Source organism: Elephantulus edwardii, unplaced genomic scaffold (genome assembly GCF_000299155.1).
Source record: "Elephantulus edwardii isolate Elephantulus edwardi_28Jun2011 unplaced genomic scaffold, EleEdw1.0 scaffold00109, whole genome shotgun sequence".
Lineage (NCBI taxonomy): Eukaryota > Metazoa > Chordata > Mammalia > Macroscelidea > Macroscelididae > Elephantulus > Elephantulus edwardii.
Window position 1 is genome coordinate 4,058,442 of NW_006399859.1, and position 16,160 is coordinate 4,074,601.

At 43.2% G+C, this 16,160-nt stretch overlaps 1 protein-coding gene across 3 annotated transcripts in view; it reads right to left on the reverse strand.

Moving 5' to 3' along the window:
• Nucleotides 1-16,160, reverse strand: part of NAV2 (neuron navigator 2) — a 948,472-nt gene that overhangs the window by 137,777 nt on the left and 794,535 nt on the right. For all 3 annotated transcript variants that reach the window (XM_006892015.1, XM_006892014.1, XM_006892013.1), the window contains exon 11: nucleotides 15,669-15,791. In XM_006892015.1, coding sequence (XP_006892077.1) covers nucleotides 15,669-15,791 — 123 coding nt within the window. The remainder of the gene's footprint in view (nucleotides 1-15,668; nucleotides 15,792-16,160) is intronic.

The window sequence follows — 16,160 nt, forward strand, 5'->3', positions numbered from 1 at the left end:
AAAAAAAAAAAAGCTAAAGAAAGTTTTACACACACAATCATTCTGGTGTGGTCACTGAGGAGGTGAAGGGAAAGAGAGTGGATTGGAAAACTAATAAATAGATAATAAATAATTTTTAGGATGGTTGAAGAGAAAACCAGCATGAATTGAATGGATGATCAGTCACTGTGAGTATTGTACTTAATGTGATGGAACAAAATGGGCATGAATGATTGAAAAACCAATATGCTTTGTAAACTTTCACTTGGATAACACAAAAAAAACCCCAACCCCAGCAGCACATCTTGCATGAACGAAAGATGATAATCACAGTGGCTAATGTTGTTAGTACCATATGTGCTTATAAATTTTCACATTATTGATAACCTTTATAACTCTTTGAAATAGTTTTATTCCCATTTTATTTACACAGTTAAGTGGTTTATTCCTATAAGAAAACTCCAAAATAAAAACCTGTTGCCACTGAGAAAATTCCAACACAAAGTCAGACTGCCCCACAGGGATTCTAAATCAAGTCTTTTTAATTAAATGAATTAATCTTTTATTTTTATGTAGGTTTGCAGATCGTATTGGTTTCACATAAAATCATAGGCATTTTGTTTTATAATTTTAATTGCCATTTATTAATGTAAAAAATTAATTAAATGTCTAATCAATCCTGAAAAAACAAAAAAAAAAACTCAGGCCTACTATAAAGAGAGAGAACATTACCTGGGAGGAACATGCTCCTCTGAACAATCAACTATATGAAACCAAAAGGAAAACATTTGCCCAAAAGCAAAGTTAAGAAGGCAGTTGGGGCATGGAATCTTGGTGACTAGAAACTGGAGACCAAAGTGAAAATGGGAGAAAATAGGAGAATGTAGATCATTGTATGGACTGCTATCAAAGTTATGAAATAATCTATATAAATGCCAATTAAGAATGAATTTGCTTGGCAAATTTTCTCTCTCTCTCTCTCTCTCTCTCTATATATATATATATAAAAGGAATAGCCAGCTTGACTTCACATATGAAGACATTGTGAGGAAGTATCAGAGAGAGAACTGGAGGTTGGGCCAGGTCTCCTATCTCCAGTCCATCCCTTTCTCGATTGCATCAGGGCACAGATAGGTAGGTAATGGGAGCTTTCATCAGAGTTCATGCCTCACAAACTCACATTGAGATTCCAGTTCCCGAGGCCTGGAGGACAGAGTAGTCAGTGGGCTATTAATACCTCCAAGTTTCAATTTCCTCACTGGCCAAACAAGAGGACTATAACAGACGATTTTAAAATTCCATTTCACCCAAGCTTAATGCTGCTAAGTTGTATTTGATATAAACGGGCTTAGGAGAGGCAGCCTTGGGAAAATACATTTAGATGCAAGGTAATGTTAGACAGAAACACTGGCTCTAAGCGGCTTCCAGCTGTTAGTGTATGACCAGCTAAAGGTTACCCTGCAACCAGGAACACATTTCCATGGGCCAGTGTAAGGGTTGCCTCATACACCGGGCTAGTTTCATTCAGCTCTTAAATGCCAGCGAGAGAAAGTATGACTAGGCTGCTCTTTAAAGGTGACAAGAATATTAAAGGAACAGAAAGAAGAATCCCAAACGATGAGATAAGTGGACCTATTTTGAATCTAGGACTGTTTCAGAAAGATTCCTCAAGTCATCACAGACAGGAAGATAACCTTCTGCATTTAGTTATGGTAACAGCAAATTCTCAATTTTAGGCAAAATTTAACCCCTAAGGTGTTAATTGATTGAATTATGTCCCCCTCAAAATCTGTTGCAAATCCCTCTGTGATTATAATCTCCTTTGGGAATGAGTTGTCTTTGTTAATGAGACAGGATTAGCACATAGTGTGCCTTAATTCAATTTCTTTTGAGACATAAAAGAGATTAAACAAGCAAGTGAGAGAAGTAAAGATAGGCAAAATCAGATGCCAAGCTGCCTGAAGAAATTCCCAGGAGCAGAAACTGGGAGAGATACAGATCCCCCCCACCCCCCACCCCAGAGTTGACAAAAAGTCTTCCCCTAGAGCCGGCACTCTGAATTCAGATTTCCACCTTCTAAAATAACAGGAAAATAATTTCCTGTTTGTTAAAGCCACCCCCTTGTAGTATTTTTGCTACTGAACTTACACACCAGAGATGCTGCTGATCACTTCCTGAAACCATAGTACTTGTCAAAAGTCTCTAGTTGTTATTGTTGTAGTTATGTCCTGTCGAGTTGCCTGCGACTTATAGTGACCCTGAGTACAGCAGCTCTGAAGCCTGCCCTATTCCGAGCCAGTCTCACTGACTCGGACACACCTATCCTCATTACCCCAGTTGACTGTTGTTGTTGACTGCCTCTGAGTCATAGCAAGACCCATAGCAACGCTATGAACAAAAGGCCTGAAGCCCCTCTACAACTATGGACATTTATCAAAATTCAAAGAGTTTCTAGAGGCATGTTATTTAGGAAGTGGATGCCACTCCTGCTTCCAAACCTGTCATAGGATATTATTGTTGTTATGGGAGTTGCCTGGGATGTATAGTGACTGTAGCAATGGTCATAACATGGTCCAATGGCTTATTTGGGTCTCTCTTCTACTTGATTGAAAGCTTCTTAAGAGCAAAGACCGGGCCCAACTATAATTTTAGACCCAGGTAACAGGCTTGGCACATTGGTACTTTGGTTGTTGTTGGGCTTTGACTCATTGTAAACCCAGGTACATTCAGCTGAAACGTGTACAGCACCATAGCAAGAGACAGGCCTCCACTGACAGACAGGTGAAGAGCAGGAACCCAGCCAAGACTGTCTAAGCACAGCTTGGGTCATTTACATGCAAGAAAAGAATCCAGTCTATCCACTGAACCAATAGGGGCTCAACATTCAATAATCATCAGCATATTCTTTAAGCTGTCCCATAATAAAACATAGTCATAAATGTTAAGTTGCCATCCAATCGGCCCACAGCACAGGTGAAAATGTCTTATCCAATTCAGCCAGCAGATGTGTGACCTACCAAAGAGATGTTCATGCCTGCTCAGGGTGACAGAGCTCCAAATTCTAGATGCTGGAGACTTGTATCCAGAATGCAGACCTAATCCCATCCTGTTGTTTTCTGCTAACTCCAGAGAATTCTTAGAATTTATAAGATCAGCCCCGCTCTAGAACACTCTTGGTGAAAACTGCATCTGCTTGTCAAACCTTAAATGTCAACTTGTCAAATAAAACAGAGGCCTCTATTTTAAAATGAGCGCTAGTAACCTAGTGGTAAGGAACTGCAACGCCAACCCAGAGACATGCAGTTCGAACTTACCAAGGCTCTGTGGGAGAAAGATGGGCAACTTCTTCCTGTGTAATTTACTGCCTCTGAAAATCCTCTGGTGGGTCAGCTATAGTTTGGTTCTGAATCAGTGGTATACAACAACATCATTTTAAAATATTTAGGGTTTCTCGAATAACTGCTTAGTATACAGCCAACCCTAATACCTCACATATGTACTTTGTACCAATCCCTTCCAGTTCCCTACGTCAAGATATCCCGCCTCCTATTTGCTAAATTGCTGAATACCAATAAAAAAAATATATATATATATGTACTGTATTGCCAGTTCTTCATTTCATCGTTTAAATATCCCTGCACATTTTCAATTCTTCAGAGCAACTGGTTTCATTTTGCAGCTTGAGTATATTTCCAATCCAACTGTTCCAAGTCTTCAATGAATCTCTGCTTTTCACAGAGTTCATCCTCTCAGGACATCACTCTCTCCGGCCCACAGAGTCATCAGAGACCATGTGGCCAAACTGTATGGGACAGTGAACAGCTGATGGAGTGCTGGCAAGATAATGTCACTACGTTTAATAAACCTGTAACAGCCAGAGGTGCAAGGTGACCTGGTGGCACAACCGTTAAGCTCTCAGCAGTTCGCTGGAAGTTGGTGATTTGAACTCACCAGTGGCACATGGAAGGAAAAAAAAAGCCTGATGATCTACTACAGTAAAGATTATAGCACATATAATTACACGGAGCAGTCCCACTCCGCTCAAGAGGGTCACTATGAGTCTAAATCGACTCAATGACACACAGCAAGAGCAGTCAATGCAATTCATTGGCTATTTCCTTTTCTCCTTGCACATATACACAGTAGAATCACATTTCTGATCACCACTAAATTTAAATGGAGTCTTATAGTTTCCTTCGCCCAATGATGTGAGTGGAAGTTTCCTCGACCCCTTCCAAGCAGGAGCTTTACGAGACAGTTTGCAGCTCGTGGTGGCTGCTCTCTCTTTGCACTGAAGTTTGTCAATACTCTCAGTGGTGGCTTCTGGGTCCCAGGGAATATTACACAGCACAGACTCCCACTGACCTGCGATGGAAGGGCTGTAGGTGAAGCTGTTTGTTACAGAGCATGACTGAGCCTATCCTGCCTGACACAAGGCCTCAAAACATGTGAAGCTAATTTCTGTCATACAGGTTGCTGGAGAAGGAAGTACAGGAGAAGGTGTCCCTTATGGTTCATCTCTTTGGATGATAGCTCATTATTATTACAACTTGTTCAATGTCCTTTCATCTACGTCTATAAATGATTGTTAAGTAATGGCTGAAAAGTTAGAAAATATATTCTAGGGGAGTAATCACACTTAGACCAGACCTCCCCCGCTATTGATGGAGACCACACACACACTCAGTTGTGCTTGTGTTACAAAGCTATGAAGTTAGACAATGTCAGGGAGTGGGAGATTCTCAAGGGGCCACCATACTGCATTTTTCCCCCCAAGCAAAAACACTGCATGCCAGTGAAATGATCCTCTCCAGACTATTCTTTCCCTTCTCTTTACAACCCCCTGGGAGAATTCCTTTGTGGCTTAAGGTGCAGATGGTTTGCTTCCTGTCAACACCACCCCCTCTATTCAGCACAGGTGGCCCCTGCCCACTGATCCCACAAGAAGCAGCTCTGATTTTAAAAAGCAGTCAGTGGCACCAGCATCAAGGAGGCCCTCAGGGAAAGGCCAATGCAGTAATTATTACCCTGGTACCCTGGAAATAAAGATTTGCCTCTAAGGCTCCTTTTATGAACTTTAAAGTGAAAGTGACTTTTACTCTCTTCTACTTTGTGGTTCCTTGCTGCAAACACGCAGGAGAAAAGGGGGAGAATGGAATGGGAAGGAAATGTGATAAGGATCACAGTTGCTAGGGACTGTGCTGGAGGCATCTCTTAGCCCAAGAAAAGGGGTCTAGCCCTATGAAAGCAGGAGGACTAAGAAAAAGCTCAGGGTAGAACTGCAGGAGGTTATGAGAGGACAGAGGAGGAGGAAAGGAGAGGGAAAGTGCTAGAGGGAGAAAGAACAGAGCATGGATGGATTCAAGCAAGGGAAAAGCAAACAATGTTCGAGAAGTCAGGAAAGGAAGAGAAAAGGTGGCAAAGTTCACTGGGGCTACTAGGAAGTTGTCTTCATTCTCATGAGCTGATGTAACAGCAATAGCACAAGAGGACGGCTTCGATGAACAGACATTTACTCGTAGTTAAGGGGCTAGACAGAGCCCAGATTCAGGGCAACAGCACTAGAAGACTCTGTGTATCAGCTCTAGGATGTGGAGTTGGGTTTTAGAATATATTTCTTTTGGAGACACAATTCAAACCAGGACAGAAACTCAATGCTAAGTTTCCATCCAGGTATACAACTGCGTGATACACTATGGTTAGTACATCTATATTCTCTATTTTCTTTCTTTTTAAAAAATTTTCTTAATTTTTGTTTGTGTACCATTAAATTGGGTCTGAGTGTACAGGAGATTAGAGCATCTGGTGGATTCAAACTGCTCACCTCTGTGACTGCAGTGCAGCTTCTTGACACTAGGCCATGAGAGCTCCCTTTATTGTCTTTCTTTTTCACATGCCATATCTAATACGTCCCCCTGGTCCTAATAGGGAAGTCTTTTGTTTTACACTCATTCTTCTATTACATATAATTACCACAAATTTAAATGTAGAAAAACTCAACTTTCTACTCATGGTCATCAAGTCAGAACCAAACTATACCTGATCCTCCATTGGATTTTTGAGGTAGTAATTTATATGGGAGGAAATTGCCCACCTTTATTCCTTGGAGCCTCCAGAAGACTTGAACCATTAAAGAAGTGTGGTCTTTCAGGTGGCAGTGTAATTCTCTGTGAACTGTGTGCCACCAGAGCTCAGTGGAGAGAAGAAGGTCCCAATTATTAGCTAATTAATTAAATATCCAGGGAAGAGAGTCCAGAGAGGTAGAATCCCAAAGCCCTGAGCAGTGTGTGGTGGTGTTAGGTGCCATCAAGTGGACCCCATCTCACAGCAACTGTATGCACAGCAAACTGGACCCCTGCTCACCACAGCCACCACTCAAGTTCATTGCTGCAGTCACTGTGCCAATCTATTTCATTGAAGGTCTTTATCTCACTGACCCTTCACTTTTCCAAACATGTCTTTCTTCTTTTTTAATTGTTGTGTACTGTTGAATTGGATCCGACTGACCCAGTAGGAGATTGCCCCTCCTTCTCCAGCTGAGCATCTGGTGGATTCGAACCACACACTTTAGGTATTGCAGTGCAGCTTCTTACCACTAGGCCACCAGAGCTCCCTTTAGCATATCTTTTTCTAAGGACTGCTGCCTCCTGAGAACATCCAAACTATGTGAGATAAAATAGAAATAACTCACATATTCATCATTCTTGGATATTCTGCAAACTGGTGTCACCACCTCCACCTGGTCTGCTTCTCACAACAGTGTGTGGGATGAGCCTGGATTCTCAATAGAACAAAGCTTAAGAGAGTTAAGCAACGTGCTCCAAAGAGTGACGACTAACACCAGAGTGTGTTTATAGCAAATGCCATCTGGACCCTCTAACTGCCTTTTGACATTTAACCGAGATGGTCTGTATCGGTGACGTCCAGAAGAACTTTCCCAGATGATGGAAATGTTCTTTAGCTGCACTGTCCAACGAGGCTACCGAGAGCTACATCCATGATTTTTGAACTCTTGAAATGTGACTGAGAAACGGAACTTCTTTTAAAAGTTACTATGAATTTCATTTTAAACAGCCACATGCATCTAGCGGCTATTGTGTGGGGCAACACTGGACTGCATTCTCTCACTCCCATCCCATGAAGGAAGAAAAGACAAGGCTGAAATGAGCAGCTGATTGTTGACATGCTGTCAAGTTGACTGTGACTCACAGCAACCCTCTATACAACAGCTCTGAATCCTGTCCTATCCTGAACCAACCTCACTGTCTAGAGATGGGATCAAATAGGGTAAGTGGTAGAAGGAGGAAACCTTCACTGCTTTGCATGGTGAGAGTGGGATGCTTAAGAGCTGACACAATGCACAATATTAATGACCTCTGTGTCCTGGTGGCACACTAGTTAAGCGCTCAGCTGCTAACTATGAGACTGGCACCTCAAACTGACAGCCATGGGAGAAGATATGGCAGTCCGTGTCCATCAAGATTACAGCTTTGGGAACCCTATGGGGCAGTTCTACCTCGTTTTACAGGGTAGTCAAGAGTCAGAATGAGTGCACTGAGGGATTTTGTGTGTATGATATATAGGAGTTCTGGGGGCCTCGGCCTTCAGGAGTTGCACTGCTAACCTGAGAAGTCAATCTGGTGACTTGATTCCATAGTGGATCCTTGGGAGAATCTTCTCGTGTGGTTTACAGCCTCTATACACCTGCTGGAGGGTCAGCTATGAATAGGTCCTAACTTGACAGCAATGAGCGAGGGAACCAGGGAAGCCAGGATAATCTTCACAGACTCTCAGGGTTGATGTCTTTCTGCCTTTCACTGGCATGGAGTCAGAGCTAACCCACAGCTGGCCCCTGGCGGGTTTTCACAGGCTATAAATCGCACGAGGCGCCTGTTCATCTTTCTTCACAAAGCTGTTGTGGGAGTCAAACTGGCAGAGCCACGTCACATGGAGGTAGGTTAGCAGTGAGACTCTCCTCCCTCGTGAGGTCTCCAGGGCTTCCTAAGGTTGATGATTTGCAATCTCAATCTCTCTCCCCTTGCTATAGAAGGTAGCATATTCACAATTACTGACACAGACTAAGAAGTCAGGATGCACTGAGAAGGAACTGATTCACAGCTGACTCTACACTCAGGTTTCAGTGGCTGTAAATCACATGGATGGAGACTGTTTCTCTTTCTTCTGTACAGCATCTGGGGGATTTGAACCACCTACCTTTGAGTTGGCAACTCCTCCCCACCTAGGCTACCAGAGTTCGCTAAATTGCTGGAATTCTCACAAGTAGCTTCCCAGGCCCTTCTCCCAGTGTGCTGCTAATGGGTTTAAACTTCAGACCTTCAGTTAGTTAGTGGTGCAGTGCACTGGCCATTTACAACACCCAGACACTCCGTGGACATCTTGAGGGGTCGATATCTACCTACCACAGGCTTGGACAAATGGGAGGAGGGGAGAAATCTCTTCCAATCTCTTTGGTGGGTCCCCATAGGCGGCATCCCAAAGAACTGACTGGCTGGGTGACATACCAACCGTGAAGGGCTCCCCACAAAGACCATCTGCTGGTTGAAGACTTGTGGCTTGGATTAAAACTCATCCCTCTAGTTTGAGTTTGGCTGTGTGAATGCCTTGCTTGGTGCCAGGAGGGCTGCTCTGTTCCACCAATTACAGAGCCAAATGGTGCACTTGGCTCTCAGGCCGCTTGTGACATCTCAGCCAGGAAGGAGGGTCCAGCTTGGCAGGCTGGCCAAATACCAGGTTGCATAGTTACATTCGTATCCCTTGGGATTCACCCCATGTGTGGCCTCCCATCTCAGGTTGAAACTGGGACAGCTCTGAGCCCAGGACGAGGGCTCCAAAAACAGTTAGCAGAGTCCAAAGGGAGTCAAAATTGTTAACTGAAAGAGGCAGTGTCAGTTACGAAAACATGACTCATTTGGGGGCATGAAAAACTTGATACAAGAAGGAAAAAATTCCTCTTTCTGACTCGGTTTTTTTGCATAATGACAGGCTGGTTTTTTACCCTGGTGTTTGTCTTGTTGTCTCTGGAAGAATTCACATAATCTGGTGTTATCACCTACATTAATAAGGACCATTGGAAGGGGATAGTTAAACCACAAAGAGAAACAGTTCTGACACATTCTATGACATGCATGAACCTTGAGAACATTATATTAAGTGAAAGCAAACAATGAAGGATAGATACTGAATGACCCTCCTCATGTAGGATGCTGTGGTTATTGTTGTTGTATACCGTAGAGTCGGAACTGACCCAGAGCTGACCCTCCAGTGGCTTTTCAGAGATAGTTAATTGCATGGGAGGAAACTGCCCAACCATCTAGCACAGAGCAGCTGGTGGATTCGCACCATGCACCTTTGGGATTGCAACACAGCTTCTTACCACTAGGCCACCAGATCTGTCTTAGAGAAAGCAGAGTAACTGTTATCAGAGGCTTGGGATGGGAAGATAGAGAGGTAGCTATTGCTATGGCTTCATTGGTACAGTGTCTGGGTGGTGAAAAGCTTTTAGAAGTACTGCATTTTTGCGTCTAACACATCTATGCATATTATTGTGCAAAGTGCATGTAGGTAACTGAAGTGATTTGCAAAACCCATGTTTTGAGAGCATTATTTGTGTAAAAAAAACAGTAGATAGTGGTGATGGTTATACAACTGGTGACTATAATTAACGTCATTGAATGGTATACTCAAAAATGGTTAAAAGAGCATATTTTATCTGGTGGCCTAGTGCCTAAAGAACACCACACAACCCAAAGGCTCCATCAAGGGCTCCACAGGAGAAAGGTGGCTGATCTCCTTCTGTGTTATTTATTGGCTCTAAAACCTGCTCAAAGGTCAGTTACACATCGATTCAGATATATATGTATATATACAACTACAAAACCCCTCAATATACCTGGTTCAATGAACATTTTTAATTATTTAGAGAAAAGTTATCAAGTAATTGCATAGTCCTTCTCTGGACCTCACACACATAGAGCCTGACTGCTGACTGCTGTCCACCTTGTGACATTCAGATGTCGTGGTTCCTTCTGGACCCGGGATGCCACTGATGGGGAGCATCTCCACTAAAGCACAGAGGTGAGGATGGGGCAGGTGTTGGGCAGTGATGCTTCAGGAGGAGACACAGACGTGGAAGAGCTCTGCCCTAACTTTCCTGGAGTTCAAGGACTTTTGATGGGTTCTGTGGGGACGACAGTGCATGCAAGGACTGGTGGGAATTCACGCATCCATGTGACTGCTAGTCCCATGTCTCATCCCTCCTTGTTAGCGTTCTGCTCACCAGGCTGCCCACTCAGAGACGTCTGTGCCAAAACTCCTTTGATTTGTTTGTTATCTGAGGCCTCTGACGTATAACAAGCCACCTCCACTTGTCCCTTTTGAACCTCCCTCTTTAGCTGGCTGGCTAGAGTTTGATGGAGCAGCCTCTGATCACAATCAGGGGAAAAGTTGGAGCCCAGGGGTGGCAACCCTGAAGAGTGACAGGAGATCAAGGGCAGGCTTGCATTCCACATTTATTCCCGGCATTTATTATTTCTCAGAAGCCAGCTGGTGACATACAAGACTCACAAAATGACATGGCCTCTATCTCCAGGCCTCCTAAGGTACACACTCCTATCAGTTCCTTATAATAACTCTGAAGATACCCCAGCCACATCCTGTTGCAAACAACCAAGGTCTGTCTGGTGCGTGTCAAGGCCCTTTACAGCTTGACCCCAAAATAGTCGTTCTCTGGCGTTCCACAGCTGTGGTTAATGATTTTCCTGATCACCCAAGATCTGCCTTCCCTATGACAGCTTATCCACTGCTCGGGTCCAATCAGATCTTGTCTCTCCATAACTTTCTCTAGTTCCTCCATGAAACTCCTATCGTCAGTCTACTCCTTGCTTGTGAGCCCTTAAAATGATTCAGTCACGTTTACATAAAAGAACTTTCTAAAAAGATCTCAGCTCTGGGATTTTCTTATTTAAGGTCAAAAGGGAAGAAAGAACACTTGGAAGGTGCTTGATTTTTTGTTCTTTGTCTAAATTATTTCAAGAATATACTTCCAGTTATAGGAACAAGATCAGTACCCCAAATTTCAGCTCTCTGTAGTTGTGCTGCCAAGCCAAAGGCAGATGGTTTGGATTCACCAGCTGTTCCACTGAGAGAGATGGGCAATCTCCACGTGTATAATTCACTGCCCCTGAAAATCCGCTAGAGGGTCAGCTTTGAGTCAACCCCAACTCGACAGCCATCAGTTGGTTTTGCTCGCCCGCCATCTGTGCTGGGCTTTCCTTGAGTTCTCCTTCTCTCATTGGCATCGAATCAGCACCAGCTCACTGCTGACCCTCCAGTGTGTGCTGGAGGTTGTAGATCGCACAGGAGGAGACGGCCCATCTTTCTCCTGTAGAGTCACTGGTGGATTTGAACCACCAGAGAGATGTCGCCTTTGGGTTAGCACTGCACCTCCCTGTGGGTGACACCGCCAGAGCACACTCCTTCCTTCATATTTTGTATTGTAAAAAGTTGATGGTTACTTTCAGGACTTTTGAGATGTGGTAGTGAATAGTTTAAGGCAGGACTTTGAAGAAAAAGAAATAGTTGAGATTGTCCAATTGAAAGAAATGTTGTTTTAAAACAACTATTTATGGAGGTAAGGGTTGTTTGTTTTTAAAAAATGGATAAACACGTTTAAGAGAATTTATGGTGTATAATTAATTGCACTGATGAAAAACCAAAGTTATAAAATAAAGTGGCTATGAATAATGGCATGAAAAAAATCCATATGAATGGTAAACTGTCACTTAACTAAAAAAAAAAATTAATAAAAACCAAAACATAAAACCAAATAACCAAATTGAAAACAATATACTTCCTTGTGCGTCATCTAAGATGTCTCCTATGCTCTCTTATACTGAGAGAGTATGAAGGTTCCAGTCTTACATTCTAGGAAACATCCATTTGGAGAAGAGTTTATTTAAGAGATTTACATGAAGAACTTCACAGAAACAAATCCACTATTATTTCACCTTCTTCTTGTTGTTAATGGCTGTCTACTCACAGGCAACTCATAGTGACCCTATGAATGAAAGACCTGAAAACTTGTATAACTTTCATCATTTCTCCAGGTTCACAGAGTTTCCAGGGGCAAGTTATTTTAGAAGTGGATGCCACTCCTGCTTCCAAGCTTGTTTTAATCTGGGAGCCCCACCAAACATTGTCCACCATGGGTAACCATTATTGCATTTGACACATCAGTGTCACAGTGTTCAGATTCACAGCAACCACGAGTTACCTCTGTACAGCAAATGGATAGCCCAGTGGTGTACCACTCAGAAGAATGTTTGACCAAAAACAATTAAAATCAGGCCTGAGGGCCACAGATGAAAATCACCCATCTTTGGCTTGGTAGCATCACTTTCTGTCCACCAGGCCAACAGAGCTCTCTCTATCTTGTATTTCACCTTGTTGTTATGTGCCATCAAGTCGCTTGCGACTCATAGCGACCCAATGTACAACAGCCCTAAACTCTGCTCTGTCCTGTGCCAATCACACTGTCTCCAACACACTCATCCCAATTACCCCAGTCACTGAATCAATCCACCTCATAGAGGGCCTTCCCCTCCTGCACTGTCCCTCCACCCTACCAAGCATGATGTCCTTCTCCAAGGACCAGTCTCTCCTTACAGCATGTCCAAAGTATGTTAGATGGAGCCTCAGAACCCTTGCCTCCAAGGAGCCACCCGGTTTAACCCTTTCCAGGATGAATCTGTTTGTTTTCCTAGCAGTCCATGGTACTCTCAATACTCTTCTCCAGCACCAAAGCTCAAAGGCATCAATTCTCCTTCTATCCTCCTTGGTCACTGTCCAACTCTCTGATGCATAACAAGTGATAGCAAAGACCATGGTCTGTATCAGATGCACCTTAGTCTTCAGAGTGACACCATTGCTCTTCAGTACTTTGGAGAGGTCCCTAACAGCAGACTTTCCCATGGCAATATGCCTTTTAATTTCCTGCCTGCTGGTGCCAAGAGTGTTAACTGCGGAGCCAAGCAGACTAAAGCTCTGAACAATCTCAATCTCTTCACCATCCATCCTGATGCTGCCAATTGGTCCAGTGGTGAGAATCTTTGTTGTCTAGACAGTGAGTCTCAATCCTTAGCCAAAGATAAAAGGGTACTAGTGTGTATTACCTTAGTGTTAAGGAGCTGCACTGACAACTCAAAGACAAGCAATTCAAATCCACCTCAGGAAGGAGATGGGCAATGTCCTCTCACATGATTGATAAATCTCTGAAAACACGTTGTGGGGTCAGCTTGGAGTTGGTTCTGACTCAACGGCAATTGGGTTTGGGGGATTTTTGGGGCTGGGGGTTTTTTTGGGTGTTTTTTTTCTTTCTGTTATTATCTGTTAGTAATAATTTTGGAGGTTAAAGAAAGTATATTGTAGAACAATGCAAAACAGCTTTTTTTCTTTTAGGTTATAATTGACAACAATTTGAGTTCTTTCTTTAAAAACTGGCCAGTGATCCAGTCAGTCATAAACAAACTCAGTGTTTTTCAGAGTCTGGGGGAAATCAGATGTTGTCCACTAGGTTCGGCCATACAGGATGGATGTGAACCACACGACGAATGCTAGCCATCTTTCCAACCCCTTTCCCAAATCCTCCACCTCCAAAAGCAGAAATAAGCTCAGCTGTGTCTATAGTAATTCCATTAACCCCACAAAGCAGCAGGGTTAATGGGATTGTTGCACTGCCTATTGTCATTATTAAAGCGCCTAGTGCAGATTCTTCCTTTGCTATAAAGGGAAATATACCTCATAAGGTCTGCATTTTATGCTACTACGCACACATTTATTGGAGAACACGAATAAATAAGTCAGATGCAAGTTGTGACATCTCCAGTGGGGGTGTCACCACTGTGGAGATTTTCACCCCCTCCAAATAAGAGGGATCTCTGGTGTCCTAGTGGTAAGGAGGTGGGCTACAAACACAAAAGTACATAGTTCAAATCGACCAGCTGCTCCGTGGGAGAAAGTTGGGCAGCCAACACCCATGTGATTTACTGTCTCTGAAAATCCACTGGAGAATCATCTATGGGTCAATTCTGACTCGATTATACACAACTACAAGAAGAGGGGTTCACATCTGCAGTTTATAGGGTTACTATGAATCACAGTGACTGAAGGGCACCTAACAATAACAAGAAGATTTACCACAAAGATGTTAGCTTCAGAAAAGTTTAAAAAAAGCAGTTTTCAAATGGATTCTTTCACTAAGTTCACAAATCTGCACTTTTTTTCAGTACAAGAAAACAGCCATCAAGCACTGGCACTCTGGTGGGAAGTCTCTTGTCATTGCTGATATGAGTCTCAAACCCTGAAAAGGGAGGGAGGGGATTTGGAAGGATATGTTCAAGTTAGAGGCCACAGTCCAAGTTCCCAACAACCAATTTGGTGTTCTGTGCCTTGTCACTTGACGCTCCCCAGCCTTCCCTGAGATAATGTAAAGATTCTGTTTCAGCAACTTCCATGTTAACTGTGCCTGTTCAGTGTTTTGCCTTATTTCTCCAAAGCCAATAAACTACAGAAGTTGGTTCGTTCTTTGTGAAAAGTACATTCTGCTACGAACAGCAGGAACCTATACTTGACCCTCGATTTTGTTTTTCTGACACATGAAACTTCTTGTTGCTATTAGGTGTTGTCAAGCTGCTTTTTTACTTTTAACAAGCCCATGAGACAGAGTACAGCTGCCTCATAGTATTCTCTGGGTTGTAACTTTTATGGGAACATATCATCAGTTCTTTCTCCCATGGAACCACTGAGTGGGTTTGCACCACCAAGCTTTTGGGAAGCAGGCAAGTTTTTAACTGTCACACAACCAGGGTATTTTACATGGAGTACAGCACCTGAAAAGCTAAGTCCTTTCAAATCACTCACATCTAAATGTTATGTGTCAAGACTATCAAAAGTCTTGAAGAGTAAAGTTAATAACAGATATTGAAGTGTAGAACGGTATCATGTGACCATTGAGAGAAATCCTGGAAATTATATTGTCAAATGCTTCCTTTACTATTACTTAAGATCATGCTACTGGTTTCTGTAAGAACACAATATTGGTGTCTGGATGAGTAAAGAGTAGAAACATGGGAACAAATATTCTTCTTCCTTAATCCTTGTGTTTTCTGAAGTTGTATTTCTTGCACAGTGGTGGCAATAAAGAACTATCAACCCCTATCATGCCAACCCCACAGCACCCGGTATATAAGTCTATATCCGGCTCCTTTCAACAGGAGCTTTACGCTGAAACCTAGTCTCCTAAGGCTGAGAACATTCTCTTCCGCACACAGACCTGTGTACCGCCAGGAATTCTCTCCAAGGTACCATACCTAGAAAGCTGGCTAATGAGAGAGGAAGTTAAGCAGATCCCTGGGGCCGGTTGCCCTGACAGAGGTGTAGTAGCAACAACCAAAACAACAGAGTCTACCCCCCAACTCAATTAACTACCTGTATTCACAACCTAAAGAGCTGTGTGCCCTTTGTCACCTATTGAACCAAACACTCCAGATAAGCCAGCTTCTAGGCCTCTCCACCTCTCTGTGGGTTAAGGAAGCCTAGGTATGCTCTCACTAATGCTACCCACCTTTGGGATAACCACCATGGCAGGCCAACCCTAAAAAAAACACACTTACCTGTCAGCATCTCCAAGGCCCAGGGAGGTATTGCGTTGCAGAGTCTCTCGCACCACTGCCATCCCATCAGGGAGCCGGTTCAGGCGACGGGTGTAGAGGCCAAGTCCACCATCTGTCATGTACCTTTAAAAGGAGAACAGGATGATGTAAGATGTGGTCAGAGTCCTGTGTGGTCTTGTCACTTATATCCTCAAGTCAGCATCACTGTTGTATGACCCAAAGGGAAGGCACTGTGGATCTCTCGAGGCCCTGAGCCGATCAGAGCCCAGCGAAAGCTCAGCTGCTGTTTCAACCTAAAGGCTCACTGGCTTTACTAGCAACAAAAGGAACTCAGATTAATTAACTCAAGCTCCCCGGGATCTAGAAAGCAGAAGGGAACTGAAGAAGAAAATGAACTGTCAGATGTATTCATGACCCTTTTAATGTAAGCAATTGTGCAAGCAGGTGTTTTACCAAAGTCATGTGAAAAGAATAGACAAGTCATTAGCAAAT